The 16,787-nt window shown below is 44.0% G+C and overlaps 1 protein-coding gene across 1 annotated transcript in view; it reads left to right on the top strand.

Moving 5' to 3' along the window:
* EPHB4 (EPH receptor B4) overlaps positions 1–13,063 on the top strand; it is a 34,348-nt gene extending 21,285 nt beyond the window's left edge. The window contains exons 6-16 of the mRNA XM_075206163.1: positions 5–141; positions 230–392; positions 469–571; positions 942–1,006; positions 1,386–1,499; positions 1,762–2,009; positions 10,110–10,325; positions 10,655–10,804; positions 10,895–11,088; positions 11,423–11,578; positions 11,912–13,063. Coding sequence (XP_075062264.1) covers positions 5–141; positions 230–392; positions 469–571; positions 942–1,006; positions 1,386–1,499; positions 1,762–2,009; positions 10,110–10,325; positions 10,655–10,804; positions 10,895–11,088; positions 11,423–11,578; positions 11,912–12,026 — 1,661 coding nt within the window. The 3' untranslated portion in view covers positions 12,027–13,063. The remainder of the gene's footprint in view (positions 1–4; positions 142–229; positions 393–468; positions 572–941; positions 1,007–1,385; positions 1,500–1,761; positions 2,010–10,109; positions 10,326–10,654; positions 10,805–10,894; positions 11,089–11,422; positions 11,579–11,911) is intronic.
* The last annotated feature ends 3,724 nt before the right edge of the window (positions 13,064–16,787 follow it).

Genomic DNA, 16,787 nt, shown 5'->3' with positions numbered 1-16,787 from the left:
CTAGTACCTCTTCCTGTGACTGGCATCCACCAAATTGCCGCATCCGATTCCTCCTTATCCCTACGATGGAACCCTCCGCACCCGCAGCAGTCACCCAACAGGGGCAACATTCTGGACTATGAAGTCAAGTACTACGAGAAGGTGAGAGGTGGCAGAGGTTGGTTCTAGGGGACTCCTCATTTTCCAAGGGGGCAAGAAAGAGCGAAGGTTAATACCGATCTCTAAACAGGATCAAGAGAAGCCCTTGATAATGTTTCTGAAGACCCCGGGCAGTGAGGCCGAGCTGAAAGAACTCCGCGCGGGGGTTGTGTATGTGGTTCAGGTGCGAGCCAGGACCGAGGCCGGATATGGGGCGTTCAGCGGAGACACCCTATTCCAGACTCTGCCGTTGGGTAAGTGAAGGGTGAGCTGGGGGTAGGTTACCTTTCTGCCTTCGCTTTATACTCACATGTACATCTCTTGCCCCAGACCCAGAGAAGGCCCAGCCACAGGTGGAATTAATCGCTGGGACGGCCGGAGTTGGGGCGGTGCTGGTGCTCGCAGTTATCATCGTTGCTGTGGTGTGTGTGAGGTGAGACCACTCTGAATCCAGTCTAATAATCTTCTGGGGTCTAGCTGCTGCCAGGGGCAGGCTGGGCATCTGCCCCCCAGGCCGGTCCCATAGTGGGCTACTTTGGGCCAGGTCACTGGGCCCCCTGCATTTTTGTTTCCTTTAAAATGTTCCTAATAGGCTGCTGAGTCAGCCCTCCCCTGCCGCCTGCCCTCCTGTCCATTGTAGGGACAACAAAAGAATGGCAGAGGGTCGGCCACTAGCCCACCACCATAGTAATGGCAGAGGGTCGGCCACTAGCCCACCACCATAGTAATGGGGAGGTGCAGACGTTGTATGGCAAGGACCTTCACTCTCTGAAACCCCCCTGTCTGCCTGTCTGTCCACACAGGAAGCATGGGGGTAACAAGGAACCGGAGTATTGCGACAAGCCGGGGCAGTACCTCATCGGACACAGTGAGTGTTTGGTCGTTGTGTTGAAGATATTACTGGTTATCGGGGATTTATTACCATATGGGGTTCAGACTTTTATGGTGACTTATCTGCCCTGTGTGATATAATTTAAGTCTTATAAAGAATATGATGTCATCAAGGCTTTATTTGATGGCTCATATGTAGCCGGAGATCTTTGAGCTGCCTTGTAATATGTTTATAATATTGACTTTAGTATGTGTATAAATATCTCTTTATTACATGCCTCATAGAACATCCCGTCTGGTGTCTTTTATGTAGTCGGCGAATGCCCTGACAATATATAATAATCTTATCATTTACACAAGTGAATTTACACTGGTTGTGCCTCCGTATGTCTGTTAATTGTGTTGTCCCGCTCTAGACACCAAGTTGTACATCGATCCTTTCACCTACGAAGACCCTAACGAGGCTGTGAGAGAATTCGCTAAAGAGATTGACGTGTCCTATGTGAAAATTGAGGAGGTCATAGGAGCTGGTGAGGAACAAATATGGGGAAAGTGGATGAAACTTCGTAGGAGACTTTATGAGGGGAAGGAATCATTATAAGTATGGAGAAGTGGGCTGAGAAAACAAACTGAAGATCACGATATAGAATTAGTTGAAGAAAGGAGGATAGGTGAAGGGTTATGACCTTGGTTTGAAGGGGAAGGTGGGATATTTGACCATGTCACAGGACTTGTAATCTATATTACCAGCATGCCGGAGGTTAGTTTCATAATTACCTGTTTCTCCCACAGGTGAATTTGGTGAAGTGTGTCGGGGGCGTCTCAAGGTCCCAGGGAAGAAGGAAAACTATGTGGCCATCAAAACTTTGAAAGGTGGCTACACTGAGCGTCTGCGGCGGGAGTTCCTGAGTGAGGCCAGCATCATGGGGCAGTTTCAGCATCCTAACATCATCCACTTGGAGGGAGTAATTACAAACAACTGCCCCGTTATGATTATTACCGAGTACATGGAAAACGGGGCCCTGGACTCATTTCTCAGAGTGAGTGTGTTGCTTGTGTATTTCTAAGGCAGATTATTCTTATGTCCACTTGGAAATATAGCATGTTTTGTGGCTACATTTGTTAAGAGAAGTTAAATATTAATTTTAATGAAAATACAGGAGATCTGATAAAGAAGGGTCTACTGGCGAATAGTTTGATGGCACATGGTCTCACATTTGTGAAATAAGGTTTGACTTATACCACCATGTATGACTGAGGATGGTTTGATGGAGCATTGTTTGATAGAACAGGGTCTGACAGAGGATGGTTTTACGGTACTGGGTCTGGTGGAGGGTGATTTTGATGGCACAGGGTCTGGAGGTTGGTTTTATGGACCAGTGTCTGACAATCTAGGGTCTGACAGACGGTGGTTTTATACAACCATGTATGACAAAGGATGGTTTTATGGAACATCGTCTGACGGAGGGTGCTTTTATGGAATAGGGTCCCCCGGCGGGTACTTTAATAGAATAATATCTGATGGAGGGTGGTGTGATGGCACAGGGTCTGAAGGAGGGTGGTTTCATAGAGCAATGTTTTACAGAGGATGGTTGGATGGCACAGGGTTTGATGGAGTATTGTTTGATTATGGAACGGTCTGAAGGAGGGTGGTTTTATGGAGTAATGTTTGACGCAGGGTGGTTTCATAGAACAATGTTTGACGCAGGGTGGTTTCATAGAACAATGTTTGACGCAGGGTGGTTTCATAGAAAAATGTTTGACGCAGGGTGGTTTCATAGAACAATGTTTGACGCAGGGTGGTTTCATAGAACAATGTTTGACGCAGGGTGGTTTCATGGAACAATGTTTGACAGAGGGTGGTTTCATAGAACAATGTTTGATGCAGGGTGGTTTCATAGAACAATGTTTGACCCAGGGTGGTTTCATGGAACAATGTTTGACGCAGGGTGGTTTCATAGAACAATGTTTGACCCAGGGTGGTTTCATAGAACAATGTTTGACGCAGGGTGGTTTTATAGAACAATGTTTGACCCAGGGTGGTTTCATGGAACAATGTTTAACGCAGAGTGGTTTCATGGAAGAATGTTTCAGGCAGGGTGGTTTCATGGAACAAGGTCTGATGCAGGGTGGTTTCATAGAACAATGTTTGAAGCAATGTGGTTTCATAGAACAATGTTTGATGCAGGGTGGTTTTTATACAACAATGTTTTGCGCAACGTTGTTTCATAGAACAATGTTTAACGCAGGGTGGTTTAAGGGAACAATGTTTGACAGAGGGTGGTTTCATAGAACAATGTTTGACGCAGGGTGGTTTCATGGAACAATGTTTGACGCAGGGTGGTTTCATGGAACAAGGTCTGACGCAGGGTGGTTTCATGGAACAATGTTTGACGCAAGGTGGTTTCATGGAACAATGTTTGACAGAGGGTGGTTTCATGGAACAATGTTTGACCCAGGGTGGTTTCATGGAACAATGTTTGATGAAGGGTGGTTTCATAGAACAATGTTTGACGCACGGTGGTTTCATGGAACTATGTTTGATGCAGGGTGGTTTCATAGAACAATGTGTGATGCAGGGTGGTTTCATGGAACAATGTTTGACAGAGGGTGGTTTCATAGAACAATGTTTGACGCAGGATGGTTTCATAGAACAATGTTTGACGCAATGTGGTTTCATGGAACAATGTTTGACGCAGGGTGGTTTCATGGAACAATGTTTGACGCAGGGTGGTTTCATGGAACAATGTTTGACGCAGGGTGGTTTCATAGAACAATGTTTGACGCAGGGTGGTTTCATAGAACAATGTTTGACCCAGGGTGGTTTCATGGAACAATGTTTGACCCAGGGTGGTTTCATGAAACAATGTTTGACGCAGGGTGGTTTCATATAACAATGTTTGACGTACAGTGGTTTCATGGAACAATGTTTGACGCAGGGTGGTTTCATAGAACAATGTTTGACGCAGGGTGGTTTCATGGAACAATGTTTGATGCAGGGTGGTTTCATGGAACAAGGTCTGACGCAGGGTGGTTTCATGGAACAATGTTTGACGCAGGGTGGTTTCATGGAACAATGTTTGACAGACGGTGGTTTCATAAAACAATGTTTGACGTACAGTGGTTTCATGGAACAATGTTTGACGCAGGGTGGTTTCATGGAACAATGTTTGACACAGGGTGGTTTCATAGAACAATGTTTGACGCAGGGTGGTTTCATGGAACAATGTTTGACGAAGGGTGGTTTCATGGAACAATGTTTGACCCAGGGTGGTTTCATGGAACAATGTTTGATGAAGGGTGGTTTCATAGAACAATGTTTGACGCACGGTGGTTTCATGGAACTATGTTTGATGCAGGGTGGTTTCATAGAACAATGTGTGATGCAGGGTGGTTTCATGGAACAATGTTTGACAGAGGGTGGTTCCATAGAACAATGTTTGACGCAGGATGGTTTAAGGGAACAATGTTTGACCCAGGGTGGTTTCATGAAACAATGTTTGACAGAGGGTGGTTTCATAGAACAATGTTTGACGCAGGGTGGTTTCATGGAACAATGTTTGACGCACGGTGGTTTCATGGAACAATGTTTGACGCAGGGTGGTTTCATGGAACAAGGTCTGACGCAGGGTGGTTTCATGGAACAATGTTTGACGCAGGGTGGTTTCATGGAACAATGTTTGACAGAGGGTGGTTTCATGGAACAATGTTTGACCCAGGGTGGTTTCATGGAACAATGTTTGATGAAGGGTGGTTTCATAGAACAATGTTTGACGCACGGTGGTTTCATGGAACTATGTTTGATGCAGGGTGGTTTCATGGAACAATGTTTGACAGAGGGTGGTTTCATAGAACAATGTTTGACGCAGGGTGGTTTCATAGAACAATGTTTGACGCAGGGTGGTTTCATAGAAAAATGTTTGACGCAGGGTGGTTTCATAGAACAATGTTTGACGCAGGGTGGTTTCATAGAACAATGTTTGACGCAGGGTGGTTTCATGGAACAATGTTTGACAGAGGGTGGTTTCATAGAACAATGTTTGATGCAGGGTGGTTTCATAGAACAATGTTTGACCCAGGGTGGTTTCATGGAACAATGTTTGACGCAGGGTGGTTTCATAGAACAATGTTTGACCCAGGGTGGTTTCATAGAACAATGTTTGACGCAGGGTGGTTTTATAGAACAATGTTTGACCCAGGGTGGTTTCATGGAACAATGTTTAACGCAGAGTGGTTTCATGGAAGAATGTTTCAGGCAGGGTGGTTTCATGGAACAAGGTCTGATGCAGGGTGGTTTCATAGAACAATGTTTGAAGCAATGTGGTTTCATAGAACAATGTTTGATGCAGGGTGGTTTTTATACAACAATGTTTTGCGCAACGTTGTTTCATAGAACAATGTTTAACGCAGGGTGGTTTAAGGGAACAATGTTTGACAGAGGGTGGTTTCATAGAACAATGTTTGACGCAGGGTGGTTTCATGGAACAATGTTTGACGCACGGTGGTTTCATGGAACAATGTTTGACGCAGGGTGGTTTCATGGAACAAGGTCTGACGCAGGGTGGTTTCATGGAACAATGTTTGACGCAAGGTGGTTTCATGGAACAATGTTTGACAGAGGGTGGTTTCATGGAACAATGTTTGACCCAGGGTGGTTTCATGGAACAATGTTTGATGAAGGGTGGTTTCATAGAACAATGTTTGACGCACGGTGGTTTCATGGAACTATGTTTGATGCAGGGTGGTTTCATAGAACAATGTGTGATGCAGGGTGGTTTCATGGAACAATGTTTGACAGAGGGTGGTTTCATAGAACAATGTTTGACGCAGGATGGTTTCATAGAACAATGTTTGACGCAATGTGGTTTCATGGAACAATGTTTGACGCAGGGTGGTTTCATGGAACAATGTTTGACGCAGGGTGGTTTCATGGAACAATGTTTGACGCAGGGTGGTTTCATAGAACAATGTTTGACGCAGGGTGGTTTCATAGAACAATGTTTGACCCAGGGTGGTTTCATGGAACAATGTTTGACCCAGGGTGGTTTCATGAAACAATGTTTGACGCAGGGTGGTTTCATATAACAATGTTTGACGTACAGTGGTTTCATGGAACAATGTTTGACGCAGGGTGGTTTCATAGAACAATGTTTGACGCAGGGTGGTTTCATGGAACAATGTTTGATGCAGGGTGGTTTCATGGAACAAGGTCTGACGCAGGGTGGTTTCATGGAACAATGTTTGACGCAGGGTGGTTTCATGGAACAATGTTTGACAGACGGTGGTTTCATAAAACAATGTTTGACGTACAGTGGTTTCATGGAACAATGTTTGACGCAGGGTGGTTTCATGGAACAATGTTTGACACAGGGTGGTTTCATAGAACAATGTTTGACGCAGGGTGGTTTCATGGAACAATGTTTGACGAAGGGTGGTTTCATGGAACAATGTTTGACCCAGGGTGGTTTCATGGAACAATGTTTGATGAAGGGTGGTTTCATAGAACAATGTTTGACGCACGGTGGTTTCATGGAACTATGTTTGATGCAGGGTGGTTTCATAGAACAATGTGTGATGCAGGGTGGTTTCATGGAACAATGTTTGACAGAGGGTGGTTTCATAGAACAATGTTTGACGCAGGATGGTTTAAGGGAACAATGTTTGACCCAGGGTGGTTTCATGAAACATTGTTTGACAGAGGGTGGTTTCATAGAACAATGTTTGACGCAGGGTGGTTTCATGGAACTATGTTTGATGCAGGGTGGTTTCATGGAACAATGTTTGACAGAGGGTGGTTTCATAGAACAATGTTTGACGCAGGATGGTTTCATAGAACAATGTTTGACGCAATGTGGTTTCATGGAACAATGTTTGACGCAGGGTGGTTTCATGGAACAATGTTTGACGCAGGGTGGTTTCATAGAACAATGTTTGACGCAGGGTGGTTTCATAGAACAATGTTTGACCCAGGGTGGTTTCATGGAACAATGTTTGACCCAGGGTGGTTTCATGGAACAATGTTTGACGCAGGGTGGTTTCATATAACAATGTTTGACGTACAGTGGTTTCATGGAACAATGTTTGACGCAGGGTGGTTTCATAGAACAATGTTTGACGCAGGGTGGTTTCATGGAACAATGTTTGATGCAGGGTGGTTTCATGGAACAAGGTCTGACGCAGGGTGGTTTCATGGAACAATGTTTGATGCAGGGTGGTTTCATGGAACAATGTTTGACAGAGGGTGGTTTCATAAAACAATGTTTGACGTACAGTGGTTTCATGGAACAATGTTTGACGCAGGGTGGTTTCATGGAACAATGTTTGACACAGGGTGGTTTCATAGAACAATGTTTGACGCAGGGTGGTTTCATGGAACAATGTTTGACGAAGGGTGGTTTCATGGAACAATGTTTGACCCAGGGTGGTTTCATGGAACAATGTTTGATGAAGGGTGGTTTCATAGAACAATGTTTGACGCACGGTGGTTTCATGGAACTATGTTTGATGCAGGGTGGTTTCATAGAACAATGTGTGATGCAGGGTGGTTTCATGGAACAATGTTTGACAGAGGGTGGTTTCATAGAACAATGTTTGACGCAGGATGGTTTCATAGAACAATGTTTGACGCAATGTGGTTTCATGGAACAATGTTTGACGCAGGGTGGTTTCATGGAACAATGTTTGACGCAGGGTGGTTTCATAGAACAATGTTTGACGCAGGGTGGTTTCATAGAACAATGTTTGACGCAGGGTGGTTTCATAGAACAATGTTTGACCCAGGGTGGTTTCATGGAACAATGTTTGACCCAGGGTGGTTTCATGGAACAATGTTTGACGCAGGGTGGTTTCATATAACAATGTTTGACCCAGGGTGGTTTCATAGAATAATGTTTGACCCAGGGTGGTTTCATAGAACAATGTTTGACCCAGGGTGGTTTCATAGAACAATGTTTGACCCAGGGTGGTTTCATAGAACAATGTTTGACAGAGGATGGTTTCATAGAACAATGTTTGACGGAGGATGGTTTCATAGAACAATGTTTGACGCAGGGTGGTTTCATAGAACAATGTTTGACGGAGGGTGGTTTCATGGAACAATGTTTGATGCAGGGTTGTTTCATAGAACAATGTTTGATGCAGTGTGGTTTCATAGAACAATGTTTGATGCAGGGTGGTTTCATGGAACAATGTTTGACAGAGGGTGGTTTCATGGAACAATGTTTGACGCAGGATGGTTTCATAGAACAATGTTTGACGCAATGTGGTTTCATGGAACAATGTTTGACGCAGGGTGGTTTCATGGAACAATGTTTGACCCAGGGTGGTTTCATAGAACAATGTTTGATGCAGGGTGGTTTCATAGAATAATGTTTGACCCAGGGTGGTTTCATAGAACAATGTTTGACCCAAGGTGGTTTCATAGAACAATGTTTGACCCAGGGTGGTTTCATAGAATAATGTTTGATGCAGGGTGGTTTCATAGAACAATGTTTGACGCAGGGTGGTTTCATAGAACAATGTTTAACGCAAGGTGGTTTTATGGAACAAATGTTTCAGGCAGGGTGGTTTCATGGAACAATGTTTGACAGAGGGTGGTTTCATAGAACAATGTTTGACGCAGGATGGTTTCATAGAACAATGTTTGACGCAAGGTGGTTTCATGGAACAAGGTCTGACGCAGGGTGGTTTCATGGAACAATGTTTGACGCAGGGTGGTTTTATGAAACAATGTTTGACGCAGGGTGGTTTCATAGAACAATGTTTGACGCAGGGTTGTTTCATAGAACAATGTTTGATGCAGGATGGTTTCATAGAACAATGTTTGACGCAGGATGGTTTCATAGAACAATGTTTGATGCAGGGTGTTTTTTATAGAACAATGTTTTGCGCAACGTTGTTTTATAGAACAATGTTTGACGCAGGGTGGTTTCATGGAACAATGTTTGACGCAGGATGGTTTCATAGAACAATGTTTGATGCAGGATGTTTTTTATAGAACAATGTTTTGCGCAACATTGTTTTATAGAACAATGTTTGACGCAGGGTGGTTTCATGGAACAATGTTTGATGCAGGGTGGTTTCATAGAACAATGTTTGATGCAGGGTGGTTTCATGGAACAATGTTTGACGCAGGGTGGTTTCATAGAACAATGTTTGATGCAGGGTGTTTTTTATAGAACAATGTTTGACGCAGGGTGGTTTCATGGAACAATGTTTGACCGAGGGAGGTTTCATGGAACAATGTTTGACAGAGGGTGGTTTCATAGAACAATGTTTGACACAGGGTGGTTTCATGGAACAATGTTTGACGCAGGGTGGTTTTATAGAACAATGTTTGACGCAGGGTGGTTTCATAGAACAATGTTTGACGGAGAGTGGTTTCATAGAACAATGTTTGACGCAGTTTGGTTTCATAGAACAATGTTTGACAGAGAGTGGTTTCATGGAACAGTGTTTTACGTAGGGTGGTTTCATGGAATTATGTTTGACTTAGGGTGATATCATGGAACAATGTTTGACCCAGGGTGGTATCATGGAACAGTGTCTTATAGATGATGGTTTGATGGCACAGGGTTTGATGGAGTATTGTTTGATTGAACAGTGCCTGATGTAGAGTGGTTTTTATGAAATAGGGCCTGTCGCGTGGTGGTTTTATGGAGCAGGGTCTGAAGGAGGGTGGTTTCTTAGAACAATGTTTGAAGCAGGGTGGTTTCATAGAACAATGTTTGACGGAGGGTGATATCATGGAACAATGTTTGACGGAGGGTGGTTTGATGGCTCAGAATCTGATGGATGATGGTTTTAAAACGTTTCTGGCGGAAGTTTTTTTTTTATATAACGGCCTAACAGAAGGCGGTTTAATAAAACAAGGTCTGGTGTAGGATGGTTTGGTGAAGCAAAGTTTTCATGACAAGGTTTGTTAGAAGCATGGACTGATGGAAGATGTTCTGATTTTTGCTTCCACTGTGGCTTCATAGTGTAGTTGTTCTTGCTGTAGCAGCTCTCCTGAGCCTAGGACCAGGGCCGGCGCTACCATTGGGTGAACCTAGACAATTTCCAACCAGTAACACTCTGTAATATTTTATAAAAGTGAAAATGTAAATGTTCGAGCTTTCTAACCTGTCTGCTTGTGCTGGCAGCAAAACGATGGGCAGTTTACACCAATCCAGCTGGTCGGAATGTTACGAGGAATCGCCTCCGGCATGCGGTACCTGGCGGAGATGAATTACGTTCACCGGGACCTGGCTGCACGCAACATTTTGGTGAACAGTAACTTGGTCTGCAAAGTGTCAGACTTTGGCTTGTCGAGGTTCTTACAAGAAGGATCAACCGACCCTACGTACACATCTTGTTTGGTAAGGAGAGGCCTGAGAACGAGGGAGGGGGTTGTGGGGGGATAATGGATGAGAATGATACTGAGTGAAGGCCCCAGGGTTGGAAGATGATATTGGTATGTGAGTATTAGTAAATGTAGATAGATGAAGCTTCCAGGGTTGGGCGTAGCCAATGCAGAAATTCCAGAAAGTTAGAGGTGAAGATTGAGGAGACCACTAAGGAAAGTTAGAAGAAGTCCGGGAGATGGGACATGAAGAACAGAGTATTATATTGTCTGCAGAGATACTTTTATGGCTATAGCCTAATAAATGTGACTGTGGCACTCATTATACCCTTTTTATCTTCTCAGGGTGGTAAAATTCCAATCCGATGGACAGCTCCTGAAGCCATCGCCTTCCGCAAGTTTACTTCAGCCAGTGATGTGTGGGGTTATGGCATAGTCATGTGGGAGGTCATGTCCTTCGGAGAGCGGCCATACTGGGACATGTCAAATCAAGATGTGAGTTCTCTTCTAGAATGTATGCTTCCTGGATGGTCCACTCTCTAGTGACTGAAGTGTTCATCCAGAATTCCCTCTTTCTCGATTCAGGTGATAAACGCCATAGAGCAGGATTACCGTCTACCCGCACCGCCGGACTGTCCGTCGGCACTGCACCAACTGATGCTGGACTGCTGGCAGCGAGATCGAGCATCCCGGCCTCGCTTCACAGAAATTGTTAGCGCTCTGGACAAGCTCATCCGCAATCCTGCCAGCCTGAAGATTACCACACGGGAACAGCCAGGGTATGAGTGAGACTCTTCTCCTCTGTAGAAATGCTGCAGGCCTCTGGTGGGGAACGGGTTAAGGGGATTTCTGCACAGTGGAGACAAAAAAAGGCCTTACTGAGGCGTGTGCAGAGGAAGGGGTTAAGTGGGGCTTAGTAGAGGAAGTGAGTATTGGTCTGCAGAGACTGTGGAATGGAGGAATGCTCTGCAGGTCACATGTGAGGTCATAGTTCAAGGTTAGTTGGCAGCGGAGGAAGTTACAAATTAAAGAGTGGGCGTAGTATAGAGAGATAATGGCTCCATTGTATCATGTACACAGCTCCTGACTTTCCCTGTTCTTCTCTCCACGCAGGTCCTCGCAGCCTCTGCTAGACCAGCGCACTCCTCACTATTCCTCCTTCTCTTCGGTGGGCGAGTGGCTGCACGCAATCAAAATGGGGAGATACGAGGAGGGCTTTAGGACGGCCGGTTTTACAACGTTCAACCGAGTACGGCAGATAAACACAGAGTACGTAACAGTAATACGAGACCAGGGGGCAGTACAGAGGGGCTGGGTGTAAATAGTGTATTTTACATATAATAGATAAGGGGGCAGTATAGGAGAGTCGGGAGTAGATAGTCTAGTTTGAGAAAGCTTGGCATGGGGCAGACGTTGGGGGAAATTGACGTAAGAGGGTAGTTTAGCGGGCAGCAGCTTAGGATGGTGGCATGATATGGAGTTCTACATGAAGCAGACCCGCATGGGGAAGAGTAGTGACTGGGTGGGTAGTTGGAAGCATCAGACAAGATCTTTGGGTGGTGTTGCACATATGACTAAATACAGTGTCCCTTGTTACCTTAGAGACCTCCTACGGATTGGGATCACTCTGGCCGGTCATCAGAAGAAGATTCTCTCGAGTCTACAGCAGATTATTCCACCCGAGAAGGTCCCGGCAGGATCTGCCCCGTGCTACTAAGTCTTCCTATAATCGACCATTGGACCTTGCTTGTTTCCACGACCACTGCAACAGCTGACCAACTGGCTGCAATACTAGGACTTGCAGCCAACCGTTAGACTGTAACCTCATGTCTACAGACGGCCATCAACCTTCCACCCCATATCTAGACAATCTCCCACCTCATGCCCATGGCCAACCAAGAGACTGCAACACTAGGCCTTGCAGCCAACAATTAGACTGTAACCTCGTGTTTACAGACGGCCATCAACCTTCAACCCCATATCGAGACAATCTCCCACCTCATGCCTACGGCTGACCAAGAGACTGCAACACTAGGCCTTGCAGCCAACCATTAGACTGTAACCTCGTGTCTACAGACGGCCATCAACCTTCAACCCCATATCGAGACAATCTCCCACCTCATGCCTACGGCTGACCAAGAGACTGCAACACTAGGCCTTGCAGCCAACCATTAAACTGTAACCTCGTGTCTACAGACGGCATCAACCTTCAACCCTGTATTGAGACAATCTGCCACCTCATGTCCACGGCCGACCAAGAGAATAGAACACTAGGCCTCGCGGCTGGCGGTTAAATTGTTACCTCTTGTCTACAAATAACCATAAAACTGCAACACTTGGCCCTGAGTCTTTAGACTGTGACCTTTGCACTTCAGCCTTTGTTTTTGGTCACAGTCCACCGTTACGAGAGACTTCTGCTAAACAGAGACCTACGAGAACGTTTAGCGCCTGTGATGTCATATGTGATGTCACCGATGCTGGATACAGTGCAGGGACGTATTATATAGACTGATATATACGGTAAATGGGGAGTCTGGATTTACAGTACATGTGTATGTAACATACACAGACTGACGTAACCCTCTCCCCACCCCTTGTGTGTTCTACAGCACATTCCTATATAGCACTGTGAAGACCCTGGTTACATAGAATTGTATGTAATGTGTATATTTATATATATATGCATTGTGAATCTTTTTTGTTCCATTTTTATATTAAATTATTTGATAATAAAAGAACTGGAAAATTAGCTTATTGGCTGCCTGGAATAAGTGTGGTCTACAGCTCTGTTTCTTAAACCCGGTCCTCAGGACCCCTAACAGTGCATGTTTTCCATATTTCCTTGCTTTAGCACAGGTGTATTCGTTACTGACTGACACAGATCCACAGGTGATATAATTATTTCTCTTGTCATCTGGAAAACCTGTCCTGTTAGGGGTCCTGAGGACTGGGTTTGAGAAACACTGATCTAGAGCAGAGGTGTCCAAACTCATTCCTCAAGGGCTACCAACAGGTCATGATTTCAGGATTTCTTTAATCACGCACAGGTGAGTTAATCTTTTTGGCTGGGCCAGTAATTATCACACTGGTTACTACCGACAGAAATCCAGAAAACCTGAACTGTTGGCAGCTCTTGAGGACCGGGTTTAGACACCTCTGGTCTAGAGCTATCGCGACGCGTTTCACTGGCATGACTAGTCTCACTTCACCTACCACATGCACACACAACGTGACGTGAATCCATACACTGTAGTCTGGCACCAAACACCACTTCACATACAATATGGACTATTGGACTGCAGCATAAACACTGCAACAGAGGCAACTGTAATTAATATCTTCATTTACACCCATTATGCCAAAATCCTAATTCTATCATAGTGGCCACGTCTTAATGGCCAAGGAACGACTTGATTTATGTGGGAAAAAGAGCTGTTTATCATCCTCATTTTGTACAGTAGGTCGGTAGATTATTGAACGTACGTTGGTGTGACCTAGCACTATGGACTAACGCAAACAGAATGAGGTCTTGTTTGGTGCTTGATGATGAAGTGATAGATTTTTAAGACTAGGTTGCCTTGGCTGATGCTTTCTTCCTTGTTAGCTCTTTGGACAAATATCTGTGCTATCCCTTTCAGTCTCTGCTCTGTGTCCCCACCGCAGCCGGCTTGGCAGAGTCCATTCAAAGTGACACTTGGGTGGAACCTACAAGGAGAAGACTGTTCGACTCTCTAGGTCTAGTATATATGTCTGTTTCAATTAGGGCTCAACACCTTAATTTCAAAATAAATGCATTGATAACTTATCAAAATATTAAGTGAATTTCAAGGAAAGATGAGGCTTACCTTGGAAACATCATCCAAGTAATGAGTCATTAATGTACTGAGAAACAGAGTTGTTATCAAAAAGTATTTCTGTTCTGCAAATATCTGATTGATTGAAAGTGTTGAATTCCTTCCGACTTCCACGCGCCACAGATCTGCTGTCCTTGTATTACCACCGCAAGACGTGTGGAAAGGGGTATGGTGCGTCTGTATATACATGATCAGCTGTGTCGTCATCTACATTTATTTATATAGCGCCAGCAAATTCCGTAGCGCGTTAAAATTGGGATTATCTCACTTCTGTTTATTCCTTTGTAGAATATCCTTCTTAATGTATCAATTTTGGCAGAAATATAGCAGTAACAGTTAAATTCCAATTATCAGCAAATCCACAGCTCCAATTTAAAGTTTAAAGTCTACGGAAGAAGAAGCCAGAAGTGGCTGTACTGGGGCCTGATATTCCTCTTGGCGGCCCTGAGTACCAGTGTTAAGTGTTCTGTTGTTACTGGCAATACTAGTGTAAGAAGCAAGCCGTCAGTAGGATTTTTTGGTTTTGTCCCCCCTGAGCAGGGAAGACTTACCTTCGTACGTCCCCTATCTGTGAGCTACAGGTCTAGAGGAGATAGGCAGGATTTTATGACATGGGAAATGATGAAATATAAGGCAGGAACAGATGTGGTCCATTCCCATACCATAAATATTCTATATAATCAATGCAGTGTAGACCAGTTTGGATTCCGTGCACATCACATGGTGCTGTGGAACTACTACCACCAGCATAACCTACCAGACACCCACCACGTCATTAATCTAGACAATAACCTCCCAGCACAATGGTTTTTACCAGGATAATACATTAAATAGTCCTGCTTGTGTCCGTATTTATCCCATATGTGTGTGTAGGTTTAGCAATCCGTCAATCATTCCCTGTCCACCCCCAGCCCTCGCCCCTTTTATCTCCTGACTCCTCTCCTGCTGACACTTCCTCCGTGTCCCAGGCTCCATTCACAGGGCTGACGGATGGACGACTGGGGCTAATTATTCACCATACTTTGCTGAAAGTGGAACAGATTTCCACTCTATTCATCAAACGGCTGAGCTGGATTAAAAGTTCGAGGGGTCAGCGAGGATTAACCTGCAAATACAAATCTCATTAAAGGACATTTATTAAAAAAAAGAAGAAAAAAAGAAACCAATAAAATCCACAGTCGGAATGTGTGGAAACGACCTGTGTTCCCATAGTCTCCTCTGTGAGTCAGTCTGCGCCTGTATAGAGTTTGTATAATTACTGTCACCTTCATAGACGGACAGTTTCTATACCACCAGACCTGAAAACAGCACAAATACAGAATAACAACAAATACTGAGATGTATTCCCAGAACAGGAGTAAGTGTGTAGTCATACATAGATCACATACTGAGAATTGCATCTAACATACAGGACAAGATAAGTGTCCATATATAGTTATATTTGTACTATATAAATGAAATAGGACCTGCAGAGGGCTGAAGTGAGGAAAAATAATAGTTAAACCACATGCTCCGTATAAAAGCTGGGATCCATCTGGGTAATAATCTTTTTCACCCATTTCCACAGAGCTCCGTTATTCCTTGATTCACCTCCCAAATAAGCTGCCAATTAACACTTAAATGTATGAGTTTTTAATCTGTATTTATTAAAGCGATCTTTTGTATTAAGTCACATTAAAACGTCTCTTCAACGCGTGAAGGTCTGGCTATCAAGGCCTACTTTTGCACTCCCATCTCTTGAGCCTTTTCCAGCTGAATTTCATAATTAATGTTAGCACTCATGAAGCCATACACAGAGTTGTCACTTTCTAATTTTCCCCTTTTCTTTAGCGCAAAGCCCATTGTTTCAGCCTGCAGTATTCACATATGAGTTGTTTAGAATCATCAGACCATCTGGCTAAACACGGCATTTGATAAACATGACAAATTCATGAGACAACAGGCACAAACAAATATCTATGTACCATAAAATTTTCTGTCTTTAGAGCCTCTAACGAAGGGAACAAGCTCTACTATTCATCCAGACGCAAATTTAATATCTACTATATTAGCAACATTCCAATTGAGGCACCTTAACCGACCACCGTATAGCATGATGCCATACTGCATTCTGGGTAATCTAGCCCTAAACTAAGATGCCTCATTGCATTGAGTGTAATTCTAAATAACAGGTTCTTGACCTGTCTGTTAGTAACTATAGTCAATTCTTTGCTACACAAATAAAAGACTATCCCTGGTAGGAGCTTAAATCTTATATGCAGGGTCTTATTATAAAGTGGAGCACTTAGGTCCCTATAGAGAAGGACAATGACTATTTCCAGCTGATCGGGTCCCATTGTTTACAAAGCAAATTAAGCCAGTAACAGAAGTGGCTAATTACAGAAAACCAGTTTTGTTAAATGCCTCATCTTAAGCCAGGTACACACCTATGTAATCTTACTTCAGATGTGATTTCTGTAATGATTTTTTACCAAGGACAGAAAGTCCCGATGAGCATGTAGATTCATGTGTACACACCTACACGATTTACCATCAGATCTGTGATCTTCATGATCATCATTTATTTATATAGCGCCAACATATTCCGTACGCTTTACAATTGGGGACAAACATAATATACTAAT

Source organism: Mixophyes fleayi, chromosome 4 (genome assembly GCF_038048845.1).
Source record: "Mixophyes fleayi isolate aMixFle1 chromosome 4, aMixFle1.hap1, whole genome shotgun sequence".
Taxonomy (NCBI): Eukaryota; Metazoa; Chordata; class Amphibia; order Anura; family Limnodynastidae; genus Mixophyes; species Mixophyes fleayi.
This window is presented reverse-complemented; position numbering and strand designations above follow the sequence as displayed.